The 27,436-nt window shown below is 37.0% G+C and overlaps 1 protein-coding gene across 1 annotated transcript in view; it reads right to left on the reverse strand.

The window, feature by feature from the left end:
- Positions 1-4,215: 4,215 nt before the first annotated feature.
- Positions 4,216-27,436, reverse strand: part of LOC134533013 (integrin alpha-PS5-like) — a 55,152-nt gene continuing 31,931 nt past the window's right edge. Inside the window, exons 18-24 of the mRNA XM_063370146.1 lie at positions 23,886-23,958; positions 19,009-19,128; positions 18,274-18,598; positions 16,563-16,659; positions 16,017-16,149; positions 15,155-15,211; positions 4,216-4,437 (exon numbers count right to left, since the gene is read on the reverse strand). Of these exons, the coding sequence (XP_063226216.1) occupies positions 4,372-4,437; positions 15,155-15,211; positions 16,017-16,149; positions 16,563-16,659; positions 18,274-18,598; positions 19,009-19,128; positions 23,886-23,958 (871 nt within the window). The 3' untranslated portion in view covers positions 4,216-4,371. The remainder of the gene's footprint in view (positions 4,438-15,154; positions 15,212-16,016; positions 16,150-16,562; positions 16,660-18,273; positions 18,599-19,008; positions 19,129-23,885; positions 23,959-27,436) is intronic.

Raw genomic sequence — 27,436 nt, forward strand, 5'->3', positions numbered from 1 at the left:
GTTTGTACGTTTATAAATTATACTATGTATATAAAACCAAGAAGAAAAATTTTCAGTAAAAAATCAGTTAAAAAAAATTTAATTAATGTGTAACGAAAATGTGGAATTTCTATTCTTCACACGCAGCCAACTTGGGTAGTTTACATCGGGCAGGAATGTACCAGGTTTCGAAACTGAAACTGACTTAGAAGTTTGAGATAGGGGTGGGGTTACCATTGTAATTCAACCAAAATCGTGGGATAATGGTTACATTACTGCAAATTGCTGCACACCTTTACAAAGGTGTCCCATCTAATGAGTAATGAATAATAATATTAAATAAAATATAGCTAAAACCCGAACAATTTTATTGGTTAAGTTTGTTTTCTTTAAAGACTGTCTCACAAGTGTTTTAATGTTAAAGCATTATAAAATAAAGTATGTACTTAAAAACTCAGCAACAAATTGTTAACACTGCATGTTAATGAAATTTATAGGCTTGTGCAAATACTTAAAATTTTAAATAGTACCTACTAATAAGAATAATTTTAGTTGTATTCTATTCAGTTTCAATTACTTATATTTAAGATAATGAATACCATATTTTTTATTTGAAGTGTAATAAAGCTATTGTATATCACATTATGTAAGTATTGATACTTAGAGTAATTTTTGTACATAAAATATTAATTTGTAGATTCTTAGTTTCAATATATTGAGGGCGTACCGGTGCTAAGGTTGGAAATACTGATGGAAAATAATGGGCGCCACCACGTGAGTGGGCACGTGGACCCGGCGTGAAACTCTAACTCAGGGCGTTACGTGGCCCGTGTGCGGCGAGATATTAGCCCTCCTGATGTTATACGCAGCTCCTGTCCCTAACTAAGCCCGCTCTCAGCGTCGGGCACGCTTCTAATTACCGCAGTGGGCTCTCAGGGCGTCCCACAAGCCGCTGACCAGGTTAAGGACCCACGTGGCCCCCCGAACACAAAAAAACGTGACTCAATTAAGTTGGTTTTTATTACTCATGTTACACGCCCTTACACAATCATCCCTTGATACTGCTACAAAACACCCGAGGCACGAATCGAATTAGGTGAGGAGGCGAACCACGCACGTGGTCGCCTCAAGCCGTTACTTAATTCACAGATGATCGAAAACTCCGGAGAGTAAATAATTATTAATTAAGCAGTCTCTCCGACCGAGAGAGGCCCCGAGGATATAAAGAAAATGATTTGGATAAATTACTTAACAGAACTACTTCTCGGTGAGACAACGGTGATGTCCTCGAGGTGTCTGCAGAGACGTCCGCTCTCGGCCGGCTGTAGAAGGAGACTGGGAAGAGACCAGGGCATGCGGAAGGCAACATGGCGTCCTTCGCACCGAACACAATTACCGTTACAACTTAGCTATGGCGTGCCCCGGGTTATTATTGAAAAATAACATAAACTCTTTTTCAAAAATTAGCACATCACATCCATACCCAGACCGTCTGTAATAATTACTTATATGATAGAAAACAGTTTAAATCAAGTTACGTGCTAGTTCCTCCGCCGCCCGCTAGGGAGCGTCCTTGTCCGTGCTTGCACTTATTAAATTACAAAACATCATGATTTAGTTAAATAAAAGACACTCACATGCAAAGCCGTCATGACACTATTTTGGGGGCGAAAAGAAAAGGATTACAATAATTATTAATACCAATTAGGGGTGCGGCGCACTGCAGCTAAGTGCCCTCTTGCCGGGCTAGCAACACATGCACACACGCACGCACAAGCGGGAGGTTTGAACAGATGGTGGTGTTTGGGCGGTGACATATTGGGCTCAAAGGGGGCCGCAGGCCCGGACGATGTCAATATAAATAGGCCAGTTTCATCAGACACGGTTATCTAAATATGTGCACAGCGAACAGCACAATTATTAAAAATCAGACAATAAAATATTTTTTTATCTTAATTTTTTGATTGTTAAAAGCAATTAATGAATAAGCAGTTTGCAAAAACTGCTAAAAATCCTTAATACACCAAAGTATGCATATACATATAAAATATAAACATACACATACATTTGTTTCTTTATTTATAACCAATAACTAAAACATCTATAGCCGATTAACTAAATCACACACAACTTATTGTAAAACTTTTCTCACTCCTATTATACAAATTTACTTTACATATTTGAGATAACTTTTAATTTATATTTAAGTTTTATTTATGCTAAAAATAAAAAATAAATTGGAAAATAAATTTCAAGAAAACCACCCATTTTTAACGATTACGACTACAACATTGACTATGACTACAACATCAACAATGATGACCACCTCGACTGTGACAATGATCTCTATCGTAACGACCTCGACCTCCACCATGATGTGGACAATGACGACCTCCACTACAATGACAGTGACACCGACCTCAACTCTACTACAACAGCAATGATCTCGACTACAATGATACGACCTCCACTACAATGATGATGACGAAGACTTCCACTATGATGACAGCTGCACTACGATGATGACAACAATGATGACAATTTTCATTAAACAGTGGTGACCTCCACTAAGACGATGACCTCCACTACGACAACATTAAAGACTTCCACTACGGAGATGAAAACCTTCACTAAAACAATAACCAACTTGACTATGACAATAACCGCCTTGAACTTAAAGATAACCTCAAAAATAATTAAGTATTAGTCCTAAGTGTAAGAAAATAAAAAGATAATGACAACCTCATATTACCTTTAACCTTAAAAATAAGAAGGCCACCAATACATGATTGCCTGATTACAAGATGACTTACAATGTAATAGTTTCTCAAATAAGAGATGACTTTGCATGCAAGATGATTCAGGTTAGTTGTGACTAATGAAATGGTAAAATTTTTAATTTTGGGCAACGAACTTGATTATAAATTGATCTTGTATTTTAAATAACATTTAATTTAAGATAACCTGAATTTTGTGGTTAGGTACCCCAATGTAAAATGAGGAATTTAAAGGTTTTTTCAAATACAATAAGCTATCCTTATAAATATTACAAATTAATACTGGAATTAAGTATTTACTCTGTATTGCTTCATGGTGTTGTTATGCTTTCTTAGTTGGGGAGGAGGGGGGAGGGTTCTTAACTTCATTCCCCCATAACTAGCACTTAATACATCAGTGCTCATGATTTATCAAAACAAAATTATGTTGTTGCATGAATAAAGTACACAGATATGTGTTAATCATATTTTCTTCATCTACATCTTCAGACTTCAAAAAATAAATAAAATTAGGAATATTTAAGTATGTTTACAAACTGAATAGGTAAGAATCAACAAACTAAATAATGAAATCAACTTTTCACTATAATAATAACTTAAACTACACACAATAAAAGGGAATGTGATATTGCATACTACGTATATTGCAGTGTGTCTGTGCATGATATCATGATTAAATACATAATGCTTAAAACAAATATTGTCAATGGAATATATTATACTAACAAAACAACTCTTTAAGTTTCCTGCTAGTCAGTAAAAAACTAACATGAAGTAATTCAAATAATTATTTTTGGACATGTGCATTTTTACCTTAATTTTCATAATTATTAATATTTAAATTTAGGAACACAAATAATATTTCTCAAGTGTTTCTTAGTTAATAAAATAGTTTTACTATGTTATACTAAAAATTATAACTGTGGTTGCACATAGAAATGGTATTTAAAATTTTAAAAAAAATTATGAAAATTTTGGTATTAGAATGTACACACATGTTACCTAACAGTGACTTGTTATTGTGTATAATTTTACAGTAAATATGTACATATTGTGTTTTAAGTATCAGATGTAAGTATTGCCTAATTTTTTAAGTGTTTCACAACTGTAAGATATCTGAAGGAGGAAAAAATGAATAAACAAAATTTGCAAGTGTTAAATTTTTTTTTTAATTTGTGTATGTATGTAGAGTATAATATTGGAGGGTTTACTGGTTTAAAACCATTGAGAAAGTTGCAGCTGAGTTCGTTGCCCACACTCGCAAGCTGTTGTTCTGTCCATTCATGGTTTTTTCTATTGTTAGAGACAAGATTTTATGTTTTTATTTTTAGTCCAATTTCATTTTTAAAATAGGAGGATTACGGTGTTAATTAAATAGTAAATATTTTTTAAATAAGCCATCGGATATGGAGAGATCAGAACTGCCCAAGGCAAACTGCAAAGTAACAACACATTGTAGTTGTTTGTAAATTTTGTAGTAGATTATCTTTTAATTGTAACTTTGTAAAAAATTTACAATTTCAATATGTACATATGTAACTTATAATCTGCTCAGACCCTAAGATGATCATTGAGGACTTTATTTTATTTTACTATGGTACATAACTGATATTACTTAGTTCTCTTCAATAGCAGAAGCATTATTGTCTCTACTACCGTCAACATTTGCTGAATCTTCTGCCTGCAAAATTCAAAAAATAAAAATAATAATAATAATAAACAACACATGACATACAAGTGATTACATGATCATGTAGCAGTCTAAATTTTGTGGTTAAATCTAATATTGTAATATGACAATATGGGAAACTCTGGCCAATTATCATTGGCTTTCAAGCTTTTTTCACTCCACGCCACTAGATGCCATTACTCTCACACACTTAAAAAACACATTGTAAGAAAACATAGTTACACTCAACGCCGCCAGGTTCGCTGACATCACTTGTCTCACATATTTCTTATGAGTTTCCTATATTGTCCCTATTACAATATTAGGTTAAATGGATGTCTCATTGAATCTGCCATAACCTGAGTAGCTTTTTAATATGAGAATTAAACAGCCCGCCAACTTCTTTAGTCCTGTACATAATGAAATGACATGATAAGATTGCAAGCGAGCGAAAGCTACGTTTATGAGAAGCAGTATCTATAGTATCAAAACTATGAACAAGGCAGTACACCCGCCTTTTTGGCCCAGCACTGAATATAATATTGTGGCATGAGTGTTGAAATAAAAAAAAAATTATGTTTATGCAAGGGCTTTGTGTTTTTAGTACACAGAGTGAAAACATCACACACAGTGGAAGTACATTCACGATTTAGGCACAACAAAAATATAATTCACCCGTATCATGCACGGTTCCATAAACAATGTATTATTGAAACTAAAAGTATTCTTAGAGGTTGTAAAATAAAACATGTAGGTAACCAATTCTGTAAAATTTAATCATGCAAAACATGGTTATGATGGTGTGGCTGCCATAACCAAAAAAATCACACACTTATCAAAATTAACCACATGTATAATAGTATGTAGTAGTCTAGAATAGAACTTATTCCCATACATAGCTTGTTTTTCCTTCCACATAAGGCTTCAAGACATTAATAATTAGAACATTACAACTGTTTTCATTCAGCTGATAAGATGTATAGTTTAGAGCCTTATTTTACACTTTGGTGCACTTATATTATTTCTTTACACTCCTGTGATTATATAACCTTTGCTTTTATAGTAGCAGCAGTACTTTGGTGTATATACTTAAATATTCTGAACTAATAATGTGTTTCTAGAACAATCTATAATTTCTGGCAATGTGAGCTGAGCTATATTGTTACAGCTAGGTGGACACTAGAAGCTGCAGCTGCAGCTACAGATGGGTATTGGCAGAGCAGGGCTGCCTCCCACGACTTTGCATCAGCAGTCAAGTACTCACTGTCAACTTCAGTATCAGTTTTAAATGTGTTCCTTGCAGCCACAATATGGCACCTGGAATAGTATTTCCTACCCTCTCCAGCCCAATTATAAAAACTTGCGCTCACAAAACATGTGTTTTACCCAGTACCTAATTAAGTAAAAAATTTCTCAAACACCTATTAACTTTCACTTAGGAATCACAAAATTATAATATACTGTGGCCGGCAGGGCCACATTTTTACTTGTAATTTATTTTTGTTGCTGGTCTCTAGTTTTATATGGTTTTTTATTTCACGTATTTTTACGCCTTTTTTAATTAATGTTAATTTATCTGTAAATTTTTTTTAATTATATTTGTTTCTGTTAATTAGTTATACGCCGTTTGGTAGCTATCGATTATGAGTTTAAGAACATCGATTGTGTTTCACGTAAATACCACTTGGCGAGCGCCCGGCGGTTGGCTGATGACGTCAGACATTCGGCTTGCCGGGGAGAAAAAATCAGCTGGGGCCGGGGGAGTTTGTGCCGAGCGACCGTCGAGGACAGAGCCATGTGACGGCGCGGACTGGTATGCCGGACGGCAACGGGCGACGAAGAGTATTGGGTTGGAGGCTCCACGATGGGTGACAGGGCAAATGGATTGCCCTGTGGTACAGAAGAAATCAAGGTAAAGAGAGGCCGCGATTTTGATTTTTACCCTCGTGGTGCTGCACTGGTTTTTGGCAAACCTAGTGAACTGTGTATTTTCCCATACTAAATTTTATTTGGACGGAACTTTTATTAGCCTGTTTGGTGAAGAGGCCCATTTGTTTCACACGTTGTTCCAGTGTGGGATTTTTTAATAAGGTCGCCCGTTTGCCTGTAGTTGCAATAAAAGTATAAGTTTGGAAGAAACGAACATTTTGCAATTTGTTTTTGAGACTTTGTCATCGGAATTTGCATACGTAAAGTTGGCATTTGGCTAATATATCAGCTTGTGCAGTATTATTAAATGTATGCGATCGGTATTGGACTACATGCGCAGCCTGATGTTGGTTGGTTGCGGCCATTCTACGTTTTTATAAAATCATTGGCAAGTTAATAAAGAAGTAAGACTTTGTTTGAAGCTGATGATAAATACTTCTGTGGTAACATGGTTATGTTACGTGAAGAGTTTTTGCTACATTTCCCTTAAAAATAAGATAATTTTTTTTTGGTCATCGTTCACGCCTTTGTGAATTCGTACCTATGGCCCGGCGTGGCATTAGACTCTGGAGTTGGTGAGGAAGGTCAGGAAGCCAGCGCACGCCTAGGATATTAACTTTGTTTTTTTTGGCAAGTCTTTAGCAACGAACATCTGAAGAAAGACTAAACCGTTGATTGAGAGTTTAAGAACTTTATTTAAATAATTTGTTTGTACTTCAGTATTATTTTTGTAGATTTTTTATATATTTGTATTGATTGTCTTGTTTGATTTTTGGTATTAGGGCAGTCAGTAAATTTTGATATTTTATAGTGGCCACGCCTCACGCCCTTATATATTTTTATACTTGTTGTTATCAGTATTTATATTTTTACGATTTTTTAAAGGTTATTGTTAGTATCGCAAATGGGGATAAGATGCTGCCATTATTAACGTCAGCTTTTGTAACTAAGCTTGTATGGTTATGTATAGTAAAAATTATTTTTGCAAATTTCTATTTTTTAATAACATACGTCCAAAGTCTTGCCTCTTGTTTGTTTAATGGTTACTCTGCTATTATAGCCTTTGAATTTCTTGGCCTGACCCCTGGGCAGTGGTGTGGGGAATTTATATTGTTTAGCTTTTTATGCCTGGTTTTAATATTTATTTTTTCCCTTCGCGCCCAGAGTGAGTCGGGGACGCAACCCCTCTTCCAATTAAGGAGGAAGAAGGGTTACAACCTGCGCAACTCTGCTTGGCAGAGACTTTGGACTTTTGCGATTTTGCTGACTTTTTTGATTTTTTTAATAATGGCAGTTTCTTGGATTTATAAACTTCCCAAAGAACAGGTTTACGCTAATTTGCAAGCAGCGGGAGTAGAGAGTGGTCTGGAGGATGACATTGATACCTTACGCAGGAAATTAAGTACCCACATTAAAGAAGGGAGGAAAAAACCTGTTGAGGAAAATGTGGAGAATTCGGAGATCAGCCAAGTAAATTCATTGAATACTGCTATGCAAAGTAAATTGCTTTTTAAGGAACTGGATAGGTTGCCATCTTTATGCTCCGGTGGGCCAAGAGATTTAATAAAGTTTTGCTTGGGGGTAGATAGTTTGAAAACTATTTGTTGTTTACAAAATGAGCAAGAATTGTTAAGGTGTATTTCGACTAAATGTAGCGGGATCGCTAGAGACGTGATTACGTCAGGTATAAATAAGTCTGTTGGATGGTCGGTAGTGAAAGAGAATTTGTGGGAATATTTGTGCCCTAAGAGGGTGAAGGACGATCTAATTAAGGAATTGATTTTCCGTTTTCAACGGGAAAATGAAAGCACCTTAGAATTTATACAGGATATTAGAAATCACGTTAATGTATTTGGTCTGCAGTTAGATGATCACCGTTTTGTAGCTATTATTTTGGAAAATCTAAATCCTGCCATCAGACACGAATGCGCATTTATTGGCAGACCTAATAGTGTGGAGGAACTCAACACTTGGGCTATCCAGGTTGATAATATTTTTTACGCTAAATGTGAATTCGATAAGTGTAAAGGCAAAATCAATTTTAAACCGGTTTGTTTTAAAACGCCGGGTAATGAAAAAATTGATAAGACTTGTTTTAAGTGTAATAAGGTAGGGCATTTTGCTAAGGATTGCTCGGTTTCGGAGGTTAATAAATTTGTTTGTGGTTTTTGTGGCAAATATGGTCATTTAGAAAAATTTTGCTTTAAAAAGAAACCGGAGCAGGAAAGACACAAGACATGTTTTAGGTGTGGCAGCATGGACCATTTGATAAAAAAATGTAATCGCAAGAAAAAATTAGTTTGTGGTTTTTGTAATAAAGATGGTCATAATAGCGGGAAATGTAATTTCCGTAAGGAAGTTAAGAAATATCGATTTAACAATAAGCATAGTTTGGCGGTCATTCAGGCAAAAAGAGGTTTATGTGTCAAAGTTTGGTTGTATGATCGTGAGATAGAAGCTTTACTTGATACGGGGGCTAGTTGTAGTTTCATCCAGCAGAAATTTTTGAGTAATTTGGTGCGCGATCATAAATTTTTGAAAACTAAGATCGTAAGTAGTCAAGGCATTAATGTGGCCATGGCGGACGGGCAAAAGGTTCAGGTAAAGGTAAAAGTATTTTTACATTTTAAATTGGAACATTTATCTTGGACACGTGAATTCTGGGTAATGCCCGATTTGATCCATGAAGTAGTTTTGGGAATGGATTTTTTAAATGATAGTAAGGCTATAATAGTGTGCGGCGAGAAAGTAATGAGGTTCGATTTTAATGATAAAATTAAGATAAAATTGTGGGAGAATAAAAAAAAAAGAAAGGTGGTTTGTGGTGGTATCGAAGGGTTAGAGCAAAGGTTGGGTGAGAAGGAAAAATTGCAGATACAGCAATTAAACGAGGAATATAAGGATGTTATCACTACTAAAATTGGCAAATGTACGCTAATGCCATACAAGATCGTGCTGGTAGATGAAACCCCTATTAAATGTGTGCCGTATCAATGTGCCCCGCCTAAAATGAAAGCCTTTCGAGAAATTATTAATGATTTACTTGATAATAAGGTAATAGTCCCTTCTAAATCCAATTTTGCCTCACCTGCCTTTTTAGTAGATAAGAAAAATAAGGGCAAATATCGTTTGGTCCTTGACTATCGCCTCCTTAATGACAGGGTAAAACTAGATCCGTTTCCCATGCCTAAAGTTGAAATTGTTTTGCAATATTTGGGAAAAGCCAAGTTTTTTACGGTGCTTGATTTGAACTCGGCGTTTCATCAATGTGAATTAGAAGCAAGTAGTCAGAAATTTACCGGGTTTGTCACTCCTTGGGGGCACTTTGAATGGACTAGAGTGCCTTTTGGGGTGAATTTTGGGGCCCAATGTTTGTCACGAATTTTAGGGCACATATTACAAGAATATCAGTATAAATTTGTAATAAGTTTCTTGGATGATATTTGTGTTTTTTCAAATAGTTTTGAAGAACATATAGAACATATAAGAAAAGTACTTGAGAAACTAAAGGGAGCCGGCTTTACCGTAAATCCGGAAAAAATAGTTTGGGCCCGTAGCGAGATAAAATTTTTAGGATACATAATCCGAGAAGGTGAATTGGTCATGGACCAAGATAAGATAAACCCCATAGTTAATTTCCCGGCCCCCCGTAATGTTAAGGGAGTGATGCGCTTTATAGGAATGCTTGGTTATTTTTCCCGTTTTATACCGAATTACGCTAACCTATGCGCGCCTTTAAATAATTTGAAAAGGAAAGATGTTAAGTTTGTATGGGGGGAAGAGGAAGAACAGGCCTTTAGGAATTTAAAGAAAGCCATAGCTCAACCCCCCATTTTAATACTTCCGGATTTTGAGCAAAAATTTATTGTGCAAGTGGACGCTTCGGGAGTAGGTCTGGGGGCGGTTTTGTTGCAAGAACGTGAGGGAGGTTTAAAACCGGTTATGTATGCTAGTAAATCCCTAAATAAGCACGAGTTAAAATACAGTGTATATGAGAAGGAAGCATTAGCGTGCATATTTGCGTTGGAGAGATTTGAGAGTTTTCTTGAACATGAGAAATTTGAATTATGGACTGACAACCAGGCTTTGACATGGCTTTTTTCCCACCCGCGGCAACTAGGGAAAATAGGGCGGTGGATCATGCGGTTGACGCGTTTTCGTTTTGACCTCAAACATATGAAAGGACAGGATAATGTAGTGGCCGATGCCTTATCGCGCATGTTTGATGAACATGAGTTTCAGTGTAAAGACGAAATGAGAACTGAAGACAAGGAAGAATGTAACATCCTGAGGGAATTCCCTCAAGGATTTATTGATTTGCGCGAAATACAAAAAGAGGATCCTGAGACTAAAGATTTAATAACGCGTTTGGGACAGGATACTACTATAGACTTAGGAATGAAAGACGGGCTTTTGTGTTGGATGAAAGATGGAGAACATAAAGTTTTTGTTCCTAAGGGGGTAAGGAAAATGATAATGCGGTATTACCATGATTCTAATATAGGCGCGCATGGCGGAATCGAAAAAACTATAGATAAAATCTCTAAAGAATTTTTTTGGCCAGGTTTGAAAAAAGACGTAAAAGATCATGTTTTAAGCTGTGAAGATTGCCAGCGCGCTAAGCAATCTAGACATAGTAAGATAGGTAAATACTCTGTTGAAGCTCTGACTAGACCTTGGGAAAGGGTTTATTTGGACATTTTTGGGCCCCTACCTAGATCATTAGGGGGGAATAATTGCTTACTTATAGCGGTAGATGGTTTTTCTAAATTTTGTTTTTTTTTGCCTTTGCGTAATATGAAAAGCGAGAATATTATTAAGGCTTTAGAAACTAAAGTGTGGGGTTTGTTTGGTAGCCCGGAGCAAGTAGTATCAGATAATGCTACATATTTTAAGAGTAAGTGTTTTGAAGTGATGTGTTTAGATTGGGGTATAAAACATATTACTACCAGCCCCTATTATCCCAACCCTAATTTGGTTGAAAGGGTGAATAAAAATGTCAAAGTGGCCCTCACGATTTTTCATCAACGTAACCAACGGAAGTGGGACAGTGTTATCCACGTATTAAATTTAGCTTTTAACATGACCATACACAGTGGTACTAAATTCACACCATCGGAAATTTTTTTGGGAAGAAATGTACCCCATCCTTTACTAAATTGTTGGGGTTTGCGTCCAGCCCTTTTGGAAACCCGAAGCCCCCGTTTGTTGGAAAAAATGTGGGAAGAAGCAGCCGAAAATCTGCAAAAGGTTAGAAAGAAAATGAGTAAGTTTTATAATAAGGGGCGAGTGGATAATGTATTTAAAATTGGTGATGAAGTGCTATGCAGACAATTGGTTTTGAGTGACAAAGTAGGGTATCAGAGCTCTAAGTTAGAGAATAAGTATGATGGACCGTATAAGATTGTAAAGATTTTAGGGCCGGTTACTGTCTTGTTGGAAGAAGTTGAAAGAAATAATAAGGTAAAAAAGGCCCATGTTAGTCATTTGAAAATGTTTGTAAGGCGGAGTTCCTAAAATGAATGTGGATGACCCTTTTAGGGTGAATATGGCTAAATATTTTTATTTTTATTTTATTTGGAACTTACTCTGGTATGTTTTTTTTTTTTATATAATTTGTAGTTGTGGTTATTTTTAAAATTTTCTTTGCTGTTTAAATTTTTTTTTTGTTCAAGGCGGAGGTTGTGGCCGGCAGGGCCACATTTTTACTTGTAATTTATTTTTGTTGCTGGTCTCTAGTTTTATATGGTTTTTTATTTCACGTATTTTTACGCCTTTTTTAATTAATGTTAATTTATCTGTAAATTTTTTTTAATTATATTTGTTTCTGTTAATTAGTTATACGCCGTTTGGTAGCTATCGATTATGAGTTTAAGAACATCGATTGTGTTTCACGTAAATACCACTTGGCGAGCGCCCGGCGGTTGGCTGATGACGTCAGACATTCGGCTTGCCGGGGAGAAAAAATCAGCTGGGGCCGGGGGAGTTTGTGCCGAGCGACCGTCGAGGACAGAGCCATGTGACGGCGCGGACTGGTATGCCGGACGGCAACGGGCGACGAAGAGTATTGGGTTGGAGGCTCCACGATGGGTGACAGGGCAAATGGATTGCCCTGTGGTACAGAAGAAATCAAGGTAAAGAGAGGCCGCGATTTTGATTTTTACCCTCGTGGTGCTGCACTGGTTTTTGGCAAACCTAGTGAACTGTGTATTTTCCCATACTAAATTTTATTTGGACGGAACTTTTATTAGCCTGTTTGGTGAAGAGGCCCATTTGTTTCACACGTTGTTCCAGTGTGGGATTTTTTAATAAGGTCGCCCGTTTGCCTGTAGTTGCAATAAAAGTATAAGTTTGGAAGAAACGAACATTTTGCAATTTGTTTTTGAGACTTTGTCATCGGAATTTGCATACGTAAAGTTGGCATTTGGCTAATATATCAGCTTGTGCAGTATTATTAAATGTATGCGATCGGTATTGGACTACATGCGCAGCCTGATGTTGGTTGGTTGCGGCCATTCTACGTTTTTATAAAATCATTGGCAAGTTAATAAAGAAGTAAGACTTTGTTTGAAGCTGATGATAAATACTTCTGTGGTAACATGGTTATGTTACGTGAAGAGTTTTTGCTACATTTCCCTTAAAAATAAGATAATTTTTTTTTGGTCATCGTTCACGCCTTTGTGAATTCGTACCTATGGCCCGGCGTGGCATTAGACTCTGGAGTTGGTGAGGAAGGTCAGGAAGCCAGCGCACGCCTAGGATATTAACTTTGTTTTTTTTGGCAAGTCTTTAGCAACGAACATCTGAAGAAAGACTAAACCGTTGATTGAGAGTTTAAGAACTTTATTTAAATAATTTGTTTGTACTTCAGTATTATTTTTGTAGATTTTTTATATATTTGTATTGATTGTCTTGTTTGATTTTTGGTATTAGGGCAGTCAGTAAATTTTGATATTTTATAGTGGCCACGCCTCACGCCCTTATATATTTTTATACTTGTTGTTATCAGTATTTATATTTTTACGATTTTTTAAAGGTTATTGTTAGTATCGCAAATGGGGATAAGATGCTGCCATTATTAACGTCAGCTTTTGTAACTAAGCTTGTATGGTTATGTATAGTAAAAATTATTTTTGCAAATTTCTATTTTTTAATAACATACGTCCAAAGTCTTGCCTCTTGTTTGTTTAATGGTTACTCTGCTATTATAGCCTTTGAATTTCTTGGCCTGACCCCTGGGCAGTGGTGTGGGGAATTTATATTGTTTAGCTTTTTATGCCTGGTTTTAATATTTATTTTTTCCCTTCGCGCCCAGAGTGAGTCGGGGACGCAACCCCTCTTCCAATTAAGGAGGAAGAAGGGTTACAATACAAAATTATAAAAACAGTAGAAGGCAATAATGAAATAACATTCACACCAAATGTGGATATGTTATGTTTTTGGTAACAGGAAGCATAAGCATAAAAAGAAAATTAACAGTCAGGGCTTTTGGGCTGTTGAATAGCACAGGGTCCCACAGGGGCTAAGACCACATCTGTATGTAAAAATACAATGTTAAGGAAAAGGTGTCAGTTTAGTGCTACGTGCTTCAGCATACACGTTAGACTTTGAAAAGTGAATATTATAATGTAATGTACCAAACAAAAACAGATTCACCTAGCAACAGACTATTCAATCATGTAGGTACCTATCGGTAAATATTTTATTAATTTCACAAGAACGTTAAGCTGTCAAAATCTGAAGGTTCCAAGCATCACCTGTCTAAACTAACACCTTATCATATTTAGAAGATCGCCCGGCACCTTAATTTTGGGCAAAAAAATCTAACATATCTGTCTTCGCTAGAGTTTCATGGATACAAGTGAAGTGTTCATTTTCTCAGTTTATTGACAAGTAAGAAATATGACTGACGCTGACCCTCTGCTCTACTTCGTCTGTTTACTACAGGAGGGTTTGAGGCGGCCAATCTCCCCCTCCCCCCCCCCCCCCCAAATATTTACGAACCATCCAATTCCCACAGTTCCTAACAAGCCAAAGGAGAAGACTGCTATTTTTTATGCCCTTGTTTTCCTTTCGTCCATTGTATTTTATTTTCTTCACCCATCCCTTTGCCGTGGAGAAAAGAAGTGGCGGCAAGCTACTCTTTGTCAGATCCGTCTATAAAAAAAACTAGCACGCAGTTTACCGCAAGGTTGGAGGAATTAAAAAAAAGTGCTCTTATACACACCAGCGATGGCTGCAGTTTTGTCAAAAACAACAATGATCGGGCACCCTGTCACGATATACGTGTTAATTTGTTTCGGTGCCAGTTCACGGTGCATTTACAAAGAAGAGAGGGGAGAGAACTGTCATCACTGCCACATGGCGTGACAGACACACTCACACTCACACACACACACACAGACACACACACACAAATGCGCACACTTTCTTGCTCTCTCTCTCTCTCTCTCTCCCCGGCTGGTTTCGCTCTCCTCTCTCACCCCTAGCAGCACAGCATATGCGCCACTTGCGGGCGCCATTACAGGTCGGACAAAAGACACGGCACACGTACAATAACTGTACTGTTCACGGAGCTTCACGCGACTGCTGAGATATTTTGATTAAACAATTTATACTTCCACATGGAGTTATATTTATTAACAACCAACATAGGATAGTTATTTAGGCACACACTCAACCATACAGTCCCATTTTAGTTTTTGTTTACCCCAAAATTCGCACATGGATCACTGTACATTTTTTTATACTAAAAATCGGCATAAAATATGTGATCCACGGAGAAAAAAAATTAACTCACATTCTCAGCAAGCAAACTTTGTAACTTTTCTTTAGTTTTTCTTCTGAAAAATCCAGCCTGAAACATAATCAATCAGAATGTATACACATGATCTGAATTGACATAATGTTGACTTAAAATAAATAAAAAAACAGCATATAAAAGACTACAAATGAAAAACTTGAAAATTTTAATTATTTCATAATTCGCTACTGTCTACTATACATACCTACACAGTATATAATTACAAAGAGAAATAACATTAGAATTTTTGATAAGTTACTCTACATCTGTCTATATTAAAAAAAAACGAATGAATGTCCTCTGCAAATAAAGGCTACAGGATTGTTTGGATAGTTAAATCATCCTCTATAAAAATGGTTGATGGATAAAATCCCAAACTTCTAGAATCCAAATCTCAAATTAAAATTCCACCACGTACCTAAAATATATCCATTTAATCTAAATTTATGTCTCAAATGTTAAAAATAATAACAATAAATGAAAAATATTAACTATGGTTCTGAAAAATTGTACCCTTTAAATGGTTGTTTCACAAAATAAAATTCCAAAATCCATACATATTATAATTTTATTTATATAATTACATTCTAAAAGGATACGTTTGAAGTATTAAATTATGTACCTAGTAAACTTCAGAGCTATTAGTTTTAAATTTTTTAATTTACTTTATTTTCTTAAATAATTTTCTTCAAAGTTTTTTCCTCAAATATTGATTCCTTTGGATTCTAAGGATTTGATGAGGAACTGAAGATTTTGGCTCATCCCTAATAAAAGTATTAGTACTGTGTACAAACAGAAAGTTATATATTTAAATTATGTAAACTACGTGTATAATATGAAAAATAAAAAGTAGGAGTACCTTCACAAGACCTAATATGAGTAGAAGCAACAGAAAAATTCCTCCAATTATTGCAAGAATGTAAACTTTTGTATGGACTTCTTCTCGCGGTGCATACAAGTAGAATGCTGTGTTCACTGCAGCATAATCAGTTCTAGAACAAAACACAAAATAAAAGTACTTAGTGGATACCCTGAGGATACAGACTAAATGGTGCTGTAAAACTTCAGTGAACTTCAAAACTATGATGCGGCTTCAACCCGAAACCAAGATTGCCATAAAATAAATATAACATAGCCCAACATTTACTCATTATAGACATTAAAAGAATAAATTGTGTATAATTAAAAAAATTATTAAAAAATGTATTTTTTTAGTAAATGACAATGTTATGATATTATATTATAAGGATTGTTACAAATAAAACAAAATGAAATATAAAATATACAATATTTATGCCCCAACCACTTCAAAATATCAAATTTTAGTATGAAAACACCTATGCACCTGTGTACATGTTATCAATAACAGTACTCTGGAGTAACAAAAATACACTGTACTACTTACAGTTCATTTGCTTCATGTGGTAGAGTTGCTGGCTTTGTTATGTTCACTGATCCATCAGTTGAAAACACTATTTTTCCATTCTTGCCTATAAGCGGAACTGTAAATGCCCAAAATTTAGCTGTCATTAGATATAATATTACATAATGAATATATGTAACATTCACACACCAACTCTTATTCTGTATTCTGATAAATTCCAATTGAAATGAAATCAGAAATAACTGGCCACAAATCAAACATTTCACTTTTAACAAGACGTCAAAACATAGAATTTTTTTTTTTAAAGTTTGCTGAGAACCAAAGTGTGTACCCATTCAATGAACACGTTCTTTCATTTGGCAATGATACTGTTCAGCGTGTGTCATAAGTGTTCAGATTAGCGTAAGTGCTAGAGTTGATTTTACATCGTCAGAAGTGCAAGGGCTACGGTCACCTCACTCAGACACTCAGACAGTCAGACACTAAGGCAGAAGCATCTGCCTCACGTCAAGCAACGATGTCGATAGATGACTTGTGCGTTCATAGAGTTGTCATAATCTCTTCTCCTTATCCAGCGTCAGCATTATAATTTTAGTCGAGGCAAGTTACTATAGTGGATATCCATAAACTAAAACATGCACAAAGTAAAATTTAATTTATCTTTATCATCTAAATTCTTTGTTTTCGAAACTAAATTAATTTACTCATTGGTATTCTCTCTACATACTGCAAAAAAGGAAAGGAAAAACATTTTTTTTAAGGAAACAAAAACAATTTTAAATGAGGTTCACCAATGTTGTTTCGGAAATGATTTTTAGATTACATTAGCTGCCACAACATTATGCTATAAAAGGTAGGATTTCTTGACGTACAAAACAATTAAAAACTCAAAAGTCAATAAAAAAATTTTTTGAATTCTGAAGAATAAAAACTGGTAAAATAAAAACACACACTGAAAATATACCATGAGTTTTCAGAACCAAAAAAATACACAAAAAAATTTTAACACATTAGAAAATAGACTGTTAATTGGGGGAGACAACTGTAGGAATGTAAAATGTTCATAGTATAGATGCTTGTAAACTACTTGCACTATAATCCTGCAAAACACATACCACTGATATTTACATTTCCTCCAGCTTTATTTTCTTGATCTCTATAGGCATTGATGAATCTTTTTTCAAGAAATAAACAACTTGATGATTACTAAACTCTATTAATTAACACCAAACTTCAATTCCCTGATAATATCACATTAATTGCACATTTTATTTCAGAAATGCAAGCAGTGAAAATTTAAGTTATTCACCTGGCATATGCACAATTATGTTATAACTTTTAAAAATTAAAAAAAAAAAAGTATGTATATATTTTAAAGAAACTATGTAACTAAAAATCTTTCCCACATAAACAAAATTTAATTTTAGATATAATAAATATGAACTACTCTTAATTTACAGCCTTGGTGGAACATCAAAAGAAAAACAATAACATTATTACTTTTTAAAAAGTGTTTGATTTGCCCAAAACAAACAAACAAAAAAACCTAGTCTTTTGCACCCAACCCTTCATCAGAAAGCTTATCCAAGTTTCACCTAACACAATACTAAATTGTGTTTACTGCTAAAAAAATGTATTTTTCTTAATTTTTTTGTGGTATGAAACAAAATATGTGTGTTCATTCGAGAGCAGACGCCGCATGCACTCGTAAAAAGGAAGCACTGTCGCTCACCAAGTCGTGCAACGTTGACCTCCATGGTCAAGGTTATCCTCGCTATGACGCGCTTGCTGGTGAACGGCCTCGTCAGGCACTTGACGTGTCGGCACTCGACTCCGGTGGTCTCGTTGCTGCTGCAGTTGAGATAAAGGACGGAGCCGGGGGAGCCGGCGGGAGCCCGCGTGGCGGGAGAGCCGTCCGCCGAGCTCTCATTGGCCGAGCGCTTGGACCGCGCCGCCTCGCCGCCGTCAGCTTCATCCTCGGGCGAGCGCTGCTTGAACTCCGGGATGTCCGAGTGGCACCTCAGCCGGTCGTACTCCCGCCGGTCGTTCTGCGTGGCCTGCAGCAAAGTTCCCGGGAGCCAAGCCGTGTCTCAAGAAGCAACGAGGCAAACCTTCTCGAAAGAACAGTGAAGTCCTGCTAATTCGAACCCGGTTAATCCGAGAATCCTGCAACGAGTTCAGAGTAAAAAAAGGAATATTTAAAAAAAAAAACTGATTTTTTTTTATTTTAAGTTTAAATTTCTTTGACACTTATAACCAACAATTTTTTAGTGATTTTGTGGTTGCAAAAATTTTATAGGCTGTGTTACATAATTACTTTAATGTTTATAAAAAGTATTTTCAACACGCAGTTGTATTACGGCAACTATCCTGCTGATCCATAAATACGGTTATCCGAACAGATCTCTGCGGGACTTCACTGTGTATTCAAACAACATAGCCCCTTAGTACAAAGCTCATTTTTTACCTCTGGCTCGTAAAGCTCCAACAACTTTATGGGATCTGCTTGCCCCGCCACGTGATACAACCAGGGAATATTGAAACTCACTTCCACTTCGTCCACCGTACTCTGTTTGAATTTTTGTACCTGTAAAATAGAAACATCAAATAAGTCTTTCTTATGGCTTAAAGTCAAAAGAGTGAGTACCAATGTGAGAATAATGTGAAACACAAGTTAAATCTCTTCATGTACAACATTTTTACCCCCCCCCCCCTCTCTCTCTCTCTCTCTCTCTCTCTCTCTATGTGTGTGTGAATATATATATACATACATACACACGTATACAATATATATATATATATATATATATATATATATATATATATATATATATTTAAATAACCTTCAATTAGTGATGTGTTGAATTTTGATTGCCTGTGTATTTAATTAGAAGTTCACAAACATATTTACGCAAAGCTGCAATCATTTCAAGCGACTGAATTGGTTGTGTTAATGAGAATAGGAAGTAGCGAGAATGAAGAGAGAACTGTCAAGTGTATTCTGCACGTAATCATTCCGTAAACGCTCCGTTCTAATTTCTTTACTTCTCATAGTCTCTACTGGCCCTGATTTTGATGAGAATATAAGCCCTTAGTTCATTCTTTGGTTATTTGGAAGGAAAGAAACTTGGGGCCCCCAGGCCACATTTATGTTATTTATTTATTTTAGTTGTTATTGATTTTACGAATTATTTCCATTTTAAATGATTTCTATTTTGTAAAATCTTATTTAATGTTTTTTTGGTTAATTATTTAATTATTGTGATTATTTCCTTTTCTAGTTATATTCTGGTTTGGTTTCGTTCTAGTTTTATTGTTATTCAATATATATATCGATTGTGTTTTCATGGCCGGCTACTGGGAGCGCGGGTTCGATTTACCGATGACGTCATGAGCGCCCGAGTGCCGGCGGGCCCGGACTGAACTGTGCGCCGTGGTCTGTTGGTTTTTGGAGTCGCCGCGACCGGACGTGTGTCGCGAGGCAAGCTGAACGGCTTTTCGACTCTGCACCGGCCAGCCCTTGCCGGGGCCTGCTGAGATGGGGCCTTGCCTTGCCCAGAGGCGTCTTCAGCGGCGAGATATTCAAGATTTACGCTAAGGTAAAGAGGCGACACATAGCTTTGGCTGTAGCGGGTTGTGGATGAAGAATATATTATTAAAAAGAAGCATAGCTTTGCAAGGCGAACTTACATATGAACTGCGTATAACTGTGCAAGCTTATTGATTAGACCCTCCCGTTTGTTAAAATGGGTGAATGCTACTTTGCTTGACTTTGATAAATATGGAGTGTATAAATTCCCGTTATGCCCTCAAGAGATTTGTAATTTTAATTATGTTTACCTGCGAGTTTTGCCCTCGGAACTAAAACATTTTTAGTGCAGCCGCCTCGTTCTGACTGAGTGATATTTTCCATGGCACATTTGACTGAACTACATAAATGCATTTACTGAAGGTCACGGTTAACAGCTGTTCGATTCTAGGAAGCAAGACGTGAAAATATTGATGGACGTGCGCGTGTATAAATCCGGCTCCCAGTAGGACTCTTTTTGGAACTTTCATAATTAATTTTTTTTTATTATATAGTATTTTTATGGTATTTGTATTATCTGATATGATATGTTATTTGGTTCAGGTAATTGCTATGCATAAGGGTTTAATATTTTTGTTTATGAATCTTACGAAAGATGTTATTAATAATAAAATTTTGGGTAGTCTTAATCTGTTTGGTTTTTTTAATGAGCCAAAGTCTTGCTGTGTACGTTCGTAATTTTTCTCCCTTTCATAGCTCGACCGCCCGGGTGCAACTTTCGGAGCGAATTACCTATTTTAGGTTTTCCCTTTTTTTTGTATTGATAGTTACCCAGGGTGAGTCGGGGACGGGACCCCCCTTCCAATTTGATCGGAAGGCGGGTTTCAAACTGTCAATGCTGCAGAGATGGATGTAATACTTAGAAATTTTTTTTTTTACTAAGCAACTTTTTCTTTTACTAAGCAACTTTTTCTTTTTTAACACTTACAAATAAAAATGCTAAAGTGATTAAAAACTACTTCATTTCCTGCTTGATTTCATTGCCTTCTCTGAATGGTTTCATGCAATAGAGCAGAAAAAAACTGCATGCTAAACAGGAGAATATAGGGCTACCTTAATTGTAACTCATAATGAATACAGGAAGAGTGAATACAAAAAGATCATTCATTGTGCACTTTCCTGTGTTTCCACTAATTCTGGAACATTTTACAAGCCAATACTTAGTAACTGCATTTGCCAGCCCTAATTAATAATCCTCCTGAACTGTTTACTTTAATACAATTTTCCACCTGCACATTATGCAATTTACTATTCTGACTAACCTTTTCAAGCTACCATACCTAGTTAAGTACATACTTAAGTACATATATATATATATATATATATTGAGGGCGTACGGTGTTGTAGTGAAAATTATCGGTGAAAATTAGTGGGCGCCACCACGTGAGTGGGCACGTGGACCCGGCTTAAAGACTCTACTCAGGGCGTAACGTGGCCCGTGTGTGGCGAGATATTAGCCCTCTAGATGTTACACGCAGCTCTCGACCCTACCTAAGCCCGCTCTCAGCGTCGGGCACGCTTCTAATCCGCAGTGGGTTCTCAGGGCGTCCCACACGCCGCCGGTCAGGTTGGGATCCCACGTGGCCCCCCGAACACAAAAAAACGTAACACAGTTAATTGGTTTATTCTACTCACGATATTCGTCCTTACACGCTCCTTCACTGATACAACTGAGAAAATGCCCGAGGCACGAATCAGATTAGGTGAGGAGGCGAACCACGCACGTGGTCGCCTCAAGGTACAGACACGTCCGCCCTCGGCCGGCTGGAGAAAGAGACTGGGCTGAGCTCATGGTATGCAGGTGGCAACATGGCGCCCTTCGCGCCGAACACAATTACCGTTACAATTTAGCTGTGGCGTGCCCCAGGTTACTATTAGAAAATACATAACAAATTTTACAATAATTATTAAATAACTTCCATGTCCAGACCGTCTGTAATAATTGCTTATAAACATAAAACAAGGTTCAATTGAGTTTCATGCTAGTTCCTCCGTCGCCCGCTAGGGAGCGTCCGTGTTCGCGCTTGGACTTATAAAATACTAAAAAATCATGAAGTTATTAATTAAAAACACATACATGCATAATCATCGTTACACTGTTTGGGGCGGAAAGAAAAAGGTTACAATGTTAATTAATATATTTAGGGGTGCGGCGCACTGCATCTAAGCGCCCTCTTGCCGGGCTAGAAACACACGCACACACGCACGCACGAGCGGGAGGTTTGAATAGAGATGGTGGTTGGGCGGTGTCATATCGGGCTCAAAGGGGCCGCAGGCCCGGACGACGTCAATTTAGTATTTACAGTAGAACCTTGTCAACCTGAACCTCTTTAACTCGGACATCTGGATAGTCCGGACCAGTCTTGGAAAAAAAATTGTTGTTGTTAGTAAACGAGGCCTTGTTTTACAGACAATAAATCACTATTCTCAGTAGGTGCATTACTCCAGTTCACTTGCCAGCGGGCGAATTCATTGCCCTCACCCCACCTGCTGTTGCCATGCAGAAAACTGGTGAATTGATGGTTTATTCCGAGAGTCAAGCCCAAACATCGCCAAACAAGCTTCTAGCGCTAAAGCGGATGTGAGATCACGCTGCTCGTAAGCAACACACAAAATTGAGGCGGCAAAAGCTCACTGCCTTTTTTTACCAGCGACTAGTTTGTACCGACATTGTGTACAGTGTAAATACATATTATGTGTTTTTAGGCAGGTGTGTGTAAATACATATTATGTGTTTTTAGGCAGGTGTGTGCCGAAAATGATTTTTAAACTCCATAAAAAATATTTTTGGTAACTACGTACATGTTCTTTTTTATTGTTTTCCCTTCATTCTCTGGTTAACCCGGATTTTCGTTAAATCGGACCGGCCCAGGCCTCAGATGATCCGGGTTAACAAGGTTCTGCTGTAATGCTAACAGTTGAATGCATGATTATATTTTTAAACCAACTTATCACTGAACACATATGTGTAGTAGTGTAGTTAGTGCTATCCTTTACTGCTAGGATCAAACACCCCAACACTCAAAAAAGTGTTTTGATCTCCTATAACAACATTAAAATAAATAAATATACTAACTACGCTAAACAAGCTATCAGTATCACTGATCAGCCCCAACAATCTCTAGAGACAAAGATCATGAAATAGTATTAAAATTTCCACATAATCTAGTTGTTTCCAGAATTAATGGTCAATGTTGTTTAGATATGAAAAAACACATTTTGAGTACTACTTGATAATTTTACACTCAGCAGACCTTTAAAAAGAAAATTACTAAAATAGATTTAGCAAATATGAAAGTGAGAACCTATGCTACATAAAAGTAAATTTTACGTATTCAAATCTACATACCAATGAATCACAAAACTATGGCAGCTAACTGTGACATTAGACACAGAATCATCACTAACCTTTAACTTACAGCATACATGAGTAATACAGACACTACAGCAAGATGAGGCAACTCTACTGTAAAAATAATTTAAATGCTCTGCAAATAACTTTTTGTTGACAAATACATGAACAACTTAGCCTAGTAATAAATAAATAACCAGGTATATATATGCATATACATATCATAAAATCAAAAAAAAAATTTTTGAGTAATCATTTACTACAATTATTTTTTTTAGTTATTTATTAATTTCAAAATTTAAAATTATGAACCCTACAAACATAAGAGCGCCAACCTTGTGCTATGCCATGAATCTGCATGCATAACGAGACTACCTATAAAATTCCTATACTGACATCTTACCTCATACTTGTGTTGAACTATGGAAGTATTTGGATATTGTCCATTATAAACATGCTCTCCATTTTCATCTTTTCTAAGGGAAAAAGAAAAAAAAATATCAGTATTGTTTAAGAGAGCAGTTATAATTGAGTTTTGGTTGTTATTTATATTTAAACAATTTTAATATAACCCTAATTTTTTTTTTCTTGTCTTACAATACTTCACTAACCACTGAGAACAAATTTAAAGAATGTTGTTTTAAAAAAATATATTTTTTCATTAAATATAAATTAACTATAAATAAATTCTTAATGTTCAATTTCACGTGGTGAAATCGAAGCTGTCCCGTCAAGATGGACATGTTGAGATTGAGGTCAACATTTTGAAAACATCACCAATATACTTGAGATCAATGTTCGAACATTTATTGACACGTGAAAGATGTCGAAAATTGACATAAAGTTATGAATATTAATCCCAAGTATCTCATCCAACAATAATAAACCATGTATTCTCAGACACCAGTACCCAAAACTAAGGATAGTAGCTTAAACCACTTAGGCATCCTGAAGCTTCGAACCATCCGATTCAAGCATCTTCATCATCCCCACAAAACCTGCTCTCAAAACCATCAAAATCGGTTTTCCAAAAACCAGCTAACATCTGTACGATATTAGTTTGCCCTTACTCTAACTCTCATCTATAGATCCCACCCTCAGATGTCCTTACCCACACCCCCTCCTTCTTCCAATGCCATCACTGCGGTTCCTGAGCCGCTCTTCAACCATTCACTTCATTCTGCAGTAAAGGAAGGTCACAGCTGTGGTTGAGCAGTAAGATCACTCCATGAAACGTCACTCCCTCTCAATTAACGGCAAGGTCAAACCTGGATTTTTCCCAAGAAGAAAAAAAATTGGTGTGGGTAGAAGCCGGAGGTAACTACCGCTATGTTTTTTCGTGAATTTGATTCAAGTTCCAAAGTGTGGTGTTGTGATTTTCTGGTTCCTCTGGGTTGTCCGCGTCCACTGATTCTATATTTGATGCATTATCATTGGGTTGGGCCAAAGTAGACGACTGCAACACTCGAGGCATCATCTTTCGTCGTGCGCGCTCACCACTTAGGACAACCTGGGCCGATTCCGTTGCATTGTTCTGGGCTTCTTTCTTTCTTAATCGATAGAGCCAAAATCTCTCTGCACTGGAAAGTATAGGTGGCTGGTTATAAATGGGTGTTATTCGTTGCTTCTTCGATTTCTTCACCTTTTTTTTTTGGGCATTATTCCTTGCTTCTTACAACAAAACATTTTGTGTAAAAAATATTCCAGTAATTTTTACAAAATGCAGTTTAGACTCTTAAGTACAGAATAAAAGTTGTTTGGAGCCAATCGACCACGTATATTCATGCTAGCTTGCTTGCGACTGAATGCTAGCCCCGCTTACTATGCATTTTGGCATTCGCTGCCGCACAGTTACGGCATTGCGGGGGACACAGGGGGAGCGTTGATGCCAGTGTTTCCCGTGCTTTACTATGGTATCATTATTATTAGCCTTGAGTGTACCTATAGTTTGGCCATAGTGGACGTTTCAAAGTTTATGTCATAACCCCCCGTCCAAAACATAAGATGTTCATTGAATTCACGTGAAAATGTGGCGGATGTTGCAGCAAGCCAGTGGATGCATTCCTTCAGTGCTCAGTTCTCTCTAACCACCTGTAAAAAACTTGATGTGACATTAAGCTCTAAATCATTCCATTATATGCTCAACAATAGATTGTTCAACCAAGCATTCCCTTCACATGAAGACTACGACTATACCACAGTAAACATGATGCACAGCTGCAGAGCAGAATGCATTGGCCTTAGCACCAGCCCCCTCTGACAAAGAGTGAATAACCATGCAGCATACAACAAACACGTAACAGTCAGCATCAACTTCAACCTGCAAGAGACACCTACGCCTCCACTTGCAACATAGAAAAAAATTTTGATCTGTGCTCTACCAACTTCACACTGATGTCTCAGAGGTTTCACAGGTTCTCCCATGACAGGAGTCAACAGTCGGTTACCACGGGCGCCACCGCGTAGATGGGAGCGCGGACCCGGCAGAGACTCTGCGTTACAGGGCCGTGACGTGACCAGTGTGTGTAGTTACCCCTCTTACATCCAACCATACGACCTGGCCTGCGCTTTGCATCAGGCACACTATGACTACTGGTAGATGGTCGCTAGTAGGCTCTTAAGGCATTCCACACACCTCAGTCCCTTGGTAGTGCGTACATGGTCGTTCGGATAAACACTCAGGGGTGTATGTTAGGCAGATTTTCATTGGCAAGTACTTTACACTCGTAACTCCAAATATTAAAAAAAATTAAAACAGTCAAAAAATCAACGGCAAGAAAACAATTTAGGGTGTACCAGAACACCACGTGACCTGGTCCAGAAATTTAAGTCGTTACGTTTTAAATGTTCATCACTGAACTTAAATTATTTAGGCGAAACAGTCTGCCGCCCTGAGTAGGCCTCGAAGATGAAGAAAAGGAAAGGTTTTAGATAAATGAAATAAATGGGGGATGCTAACAGATCAGTTTCTCACGAGGTGAAGTCGACGAGGTGTAATAGCTGCTTCTACTCCAGGCGGTGGTTGACAGACACTAAGGAGTGGTAATGGTGTCACGACCGCACGGGAGGTCACCCAGTGACTGTTAGGTCTTGTTTGAAAGAATGCAGGTAGTAAAACAATGTAACCCTTCTAACATCTTGCTAATTATTTTACAATTATCTGGAGCTAATAATATTACATAAATATTTCTGTGTTTAGTTTTAAAGTTCAAAACTAAACCGCTCAAGCGAGGGTGCATTCCAAAATGTTTGCAGATAGTGCCGCCCCATCCTTATTATACAATACTACACCTGAAAAACATAAACACTTGGGGCATAGAATGATAAAAATAAAAACTATATAGGTAATTATTATTTACTTTCATTTATGCTTCTGAGGGGGTTCGGGACACTGAAACTACACTTGCCTCTTGTGGGAATCATGACATCACACGCAAACATGCACATTGCTGGTGGATAGGGTCACATCAGGCTCATAGGAGAGGCATAACCCGTGGCTGACGGCAATACGACAGCTTAAAATGAAGGTGCAGGGGAACCAGTCAATCATTTCATTACCAAATCCCAACAGCTTCCACAACTCATCATGAAATGAATTTTTTTCACTCAAATTTCTCTTGCATGCACCCACACATCCGTAAAATGCCATACGACCATTTCAAACGTCTCAGATCCCATGTTTTGTATTACTCTCCTTTCCTTGGCTCACTACCCATCCACTAATCCACACGTCACGAAATACATACCACCATCTGCTATTCACAATTCTCTCTTGCTGCCCAAGGAAGCTGGCCCAACCAGCGAAAAGTTGTGACCGTGCAATCGTGCCAAAATATGTTTCCTTCCTGTATATCTCTTTCACCAAGAACCAGCTTTCCAGTATTTATTCTAATGTACTTTTTTCCAAGTTCTTTAGTTTGTGAGTTCACGGAAGCTTGGTTTTTGTGACTGCAT

This window comes from Bacillus rossius, chromosome 1 (assembly GCF_032445375.1).
Source record: "Bacillus rossius redtenbacheri isolate Brsri chromosome 1, Brsri_v3, whole genome shotgun sequence".
Taxonomy (NCBI): Eukaryota; Metazoa; Arthropoda; class Insecta; order Phasmatodea; family Bacillidae; genus Bacillus; species Bacillus rossius.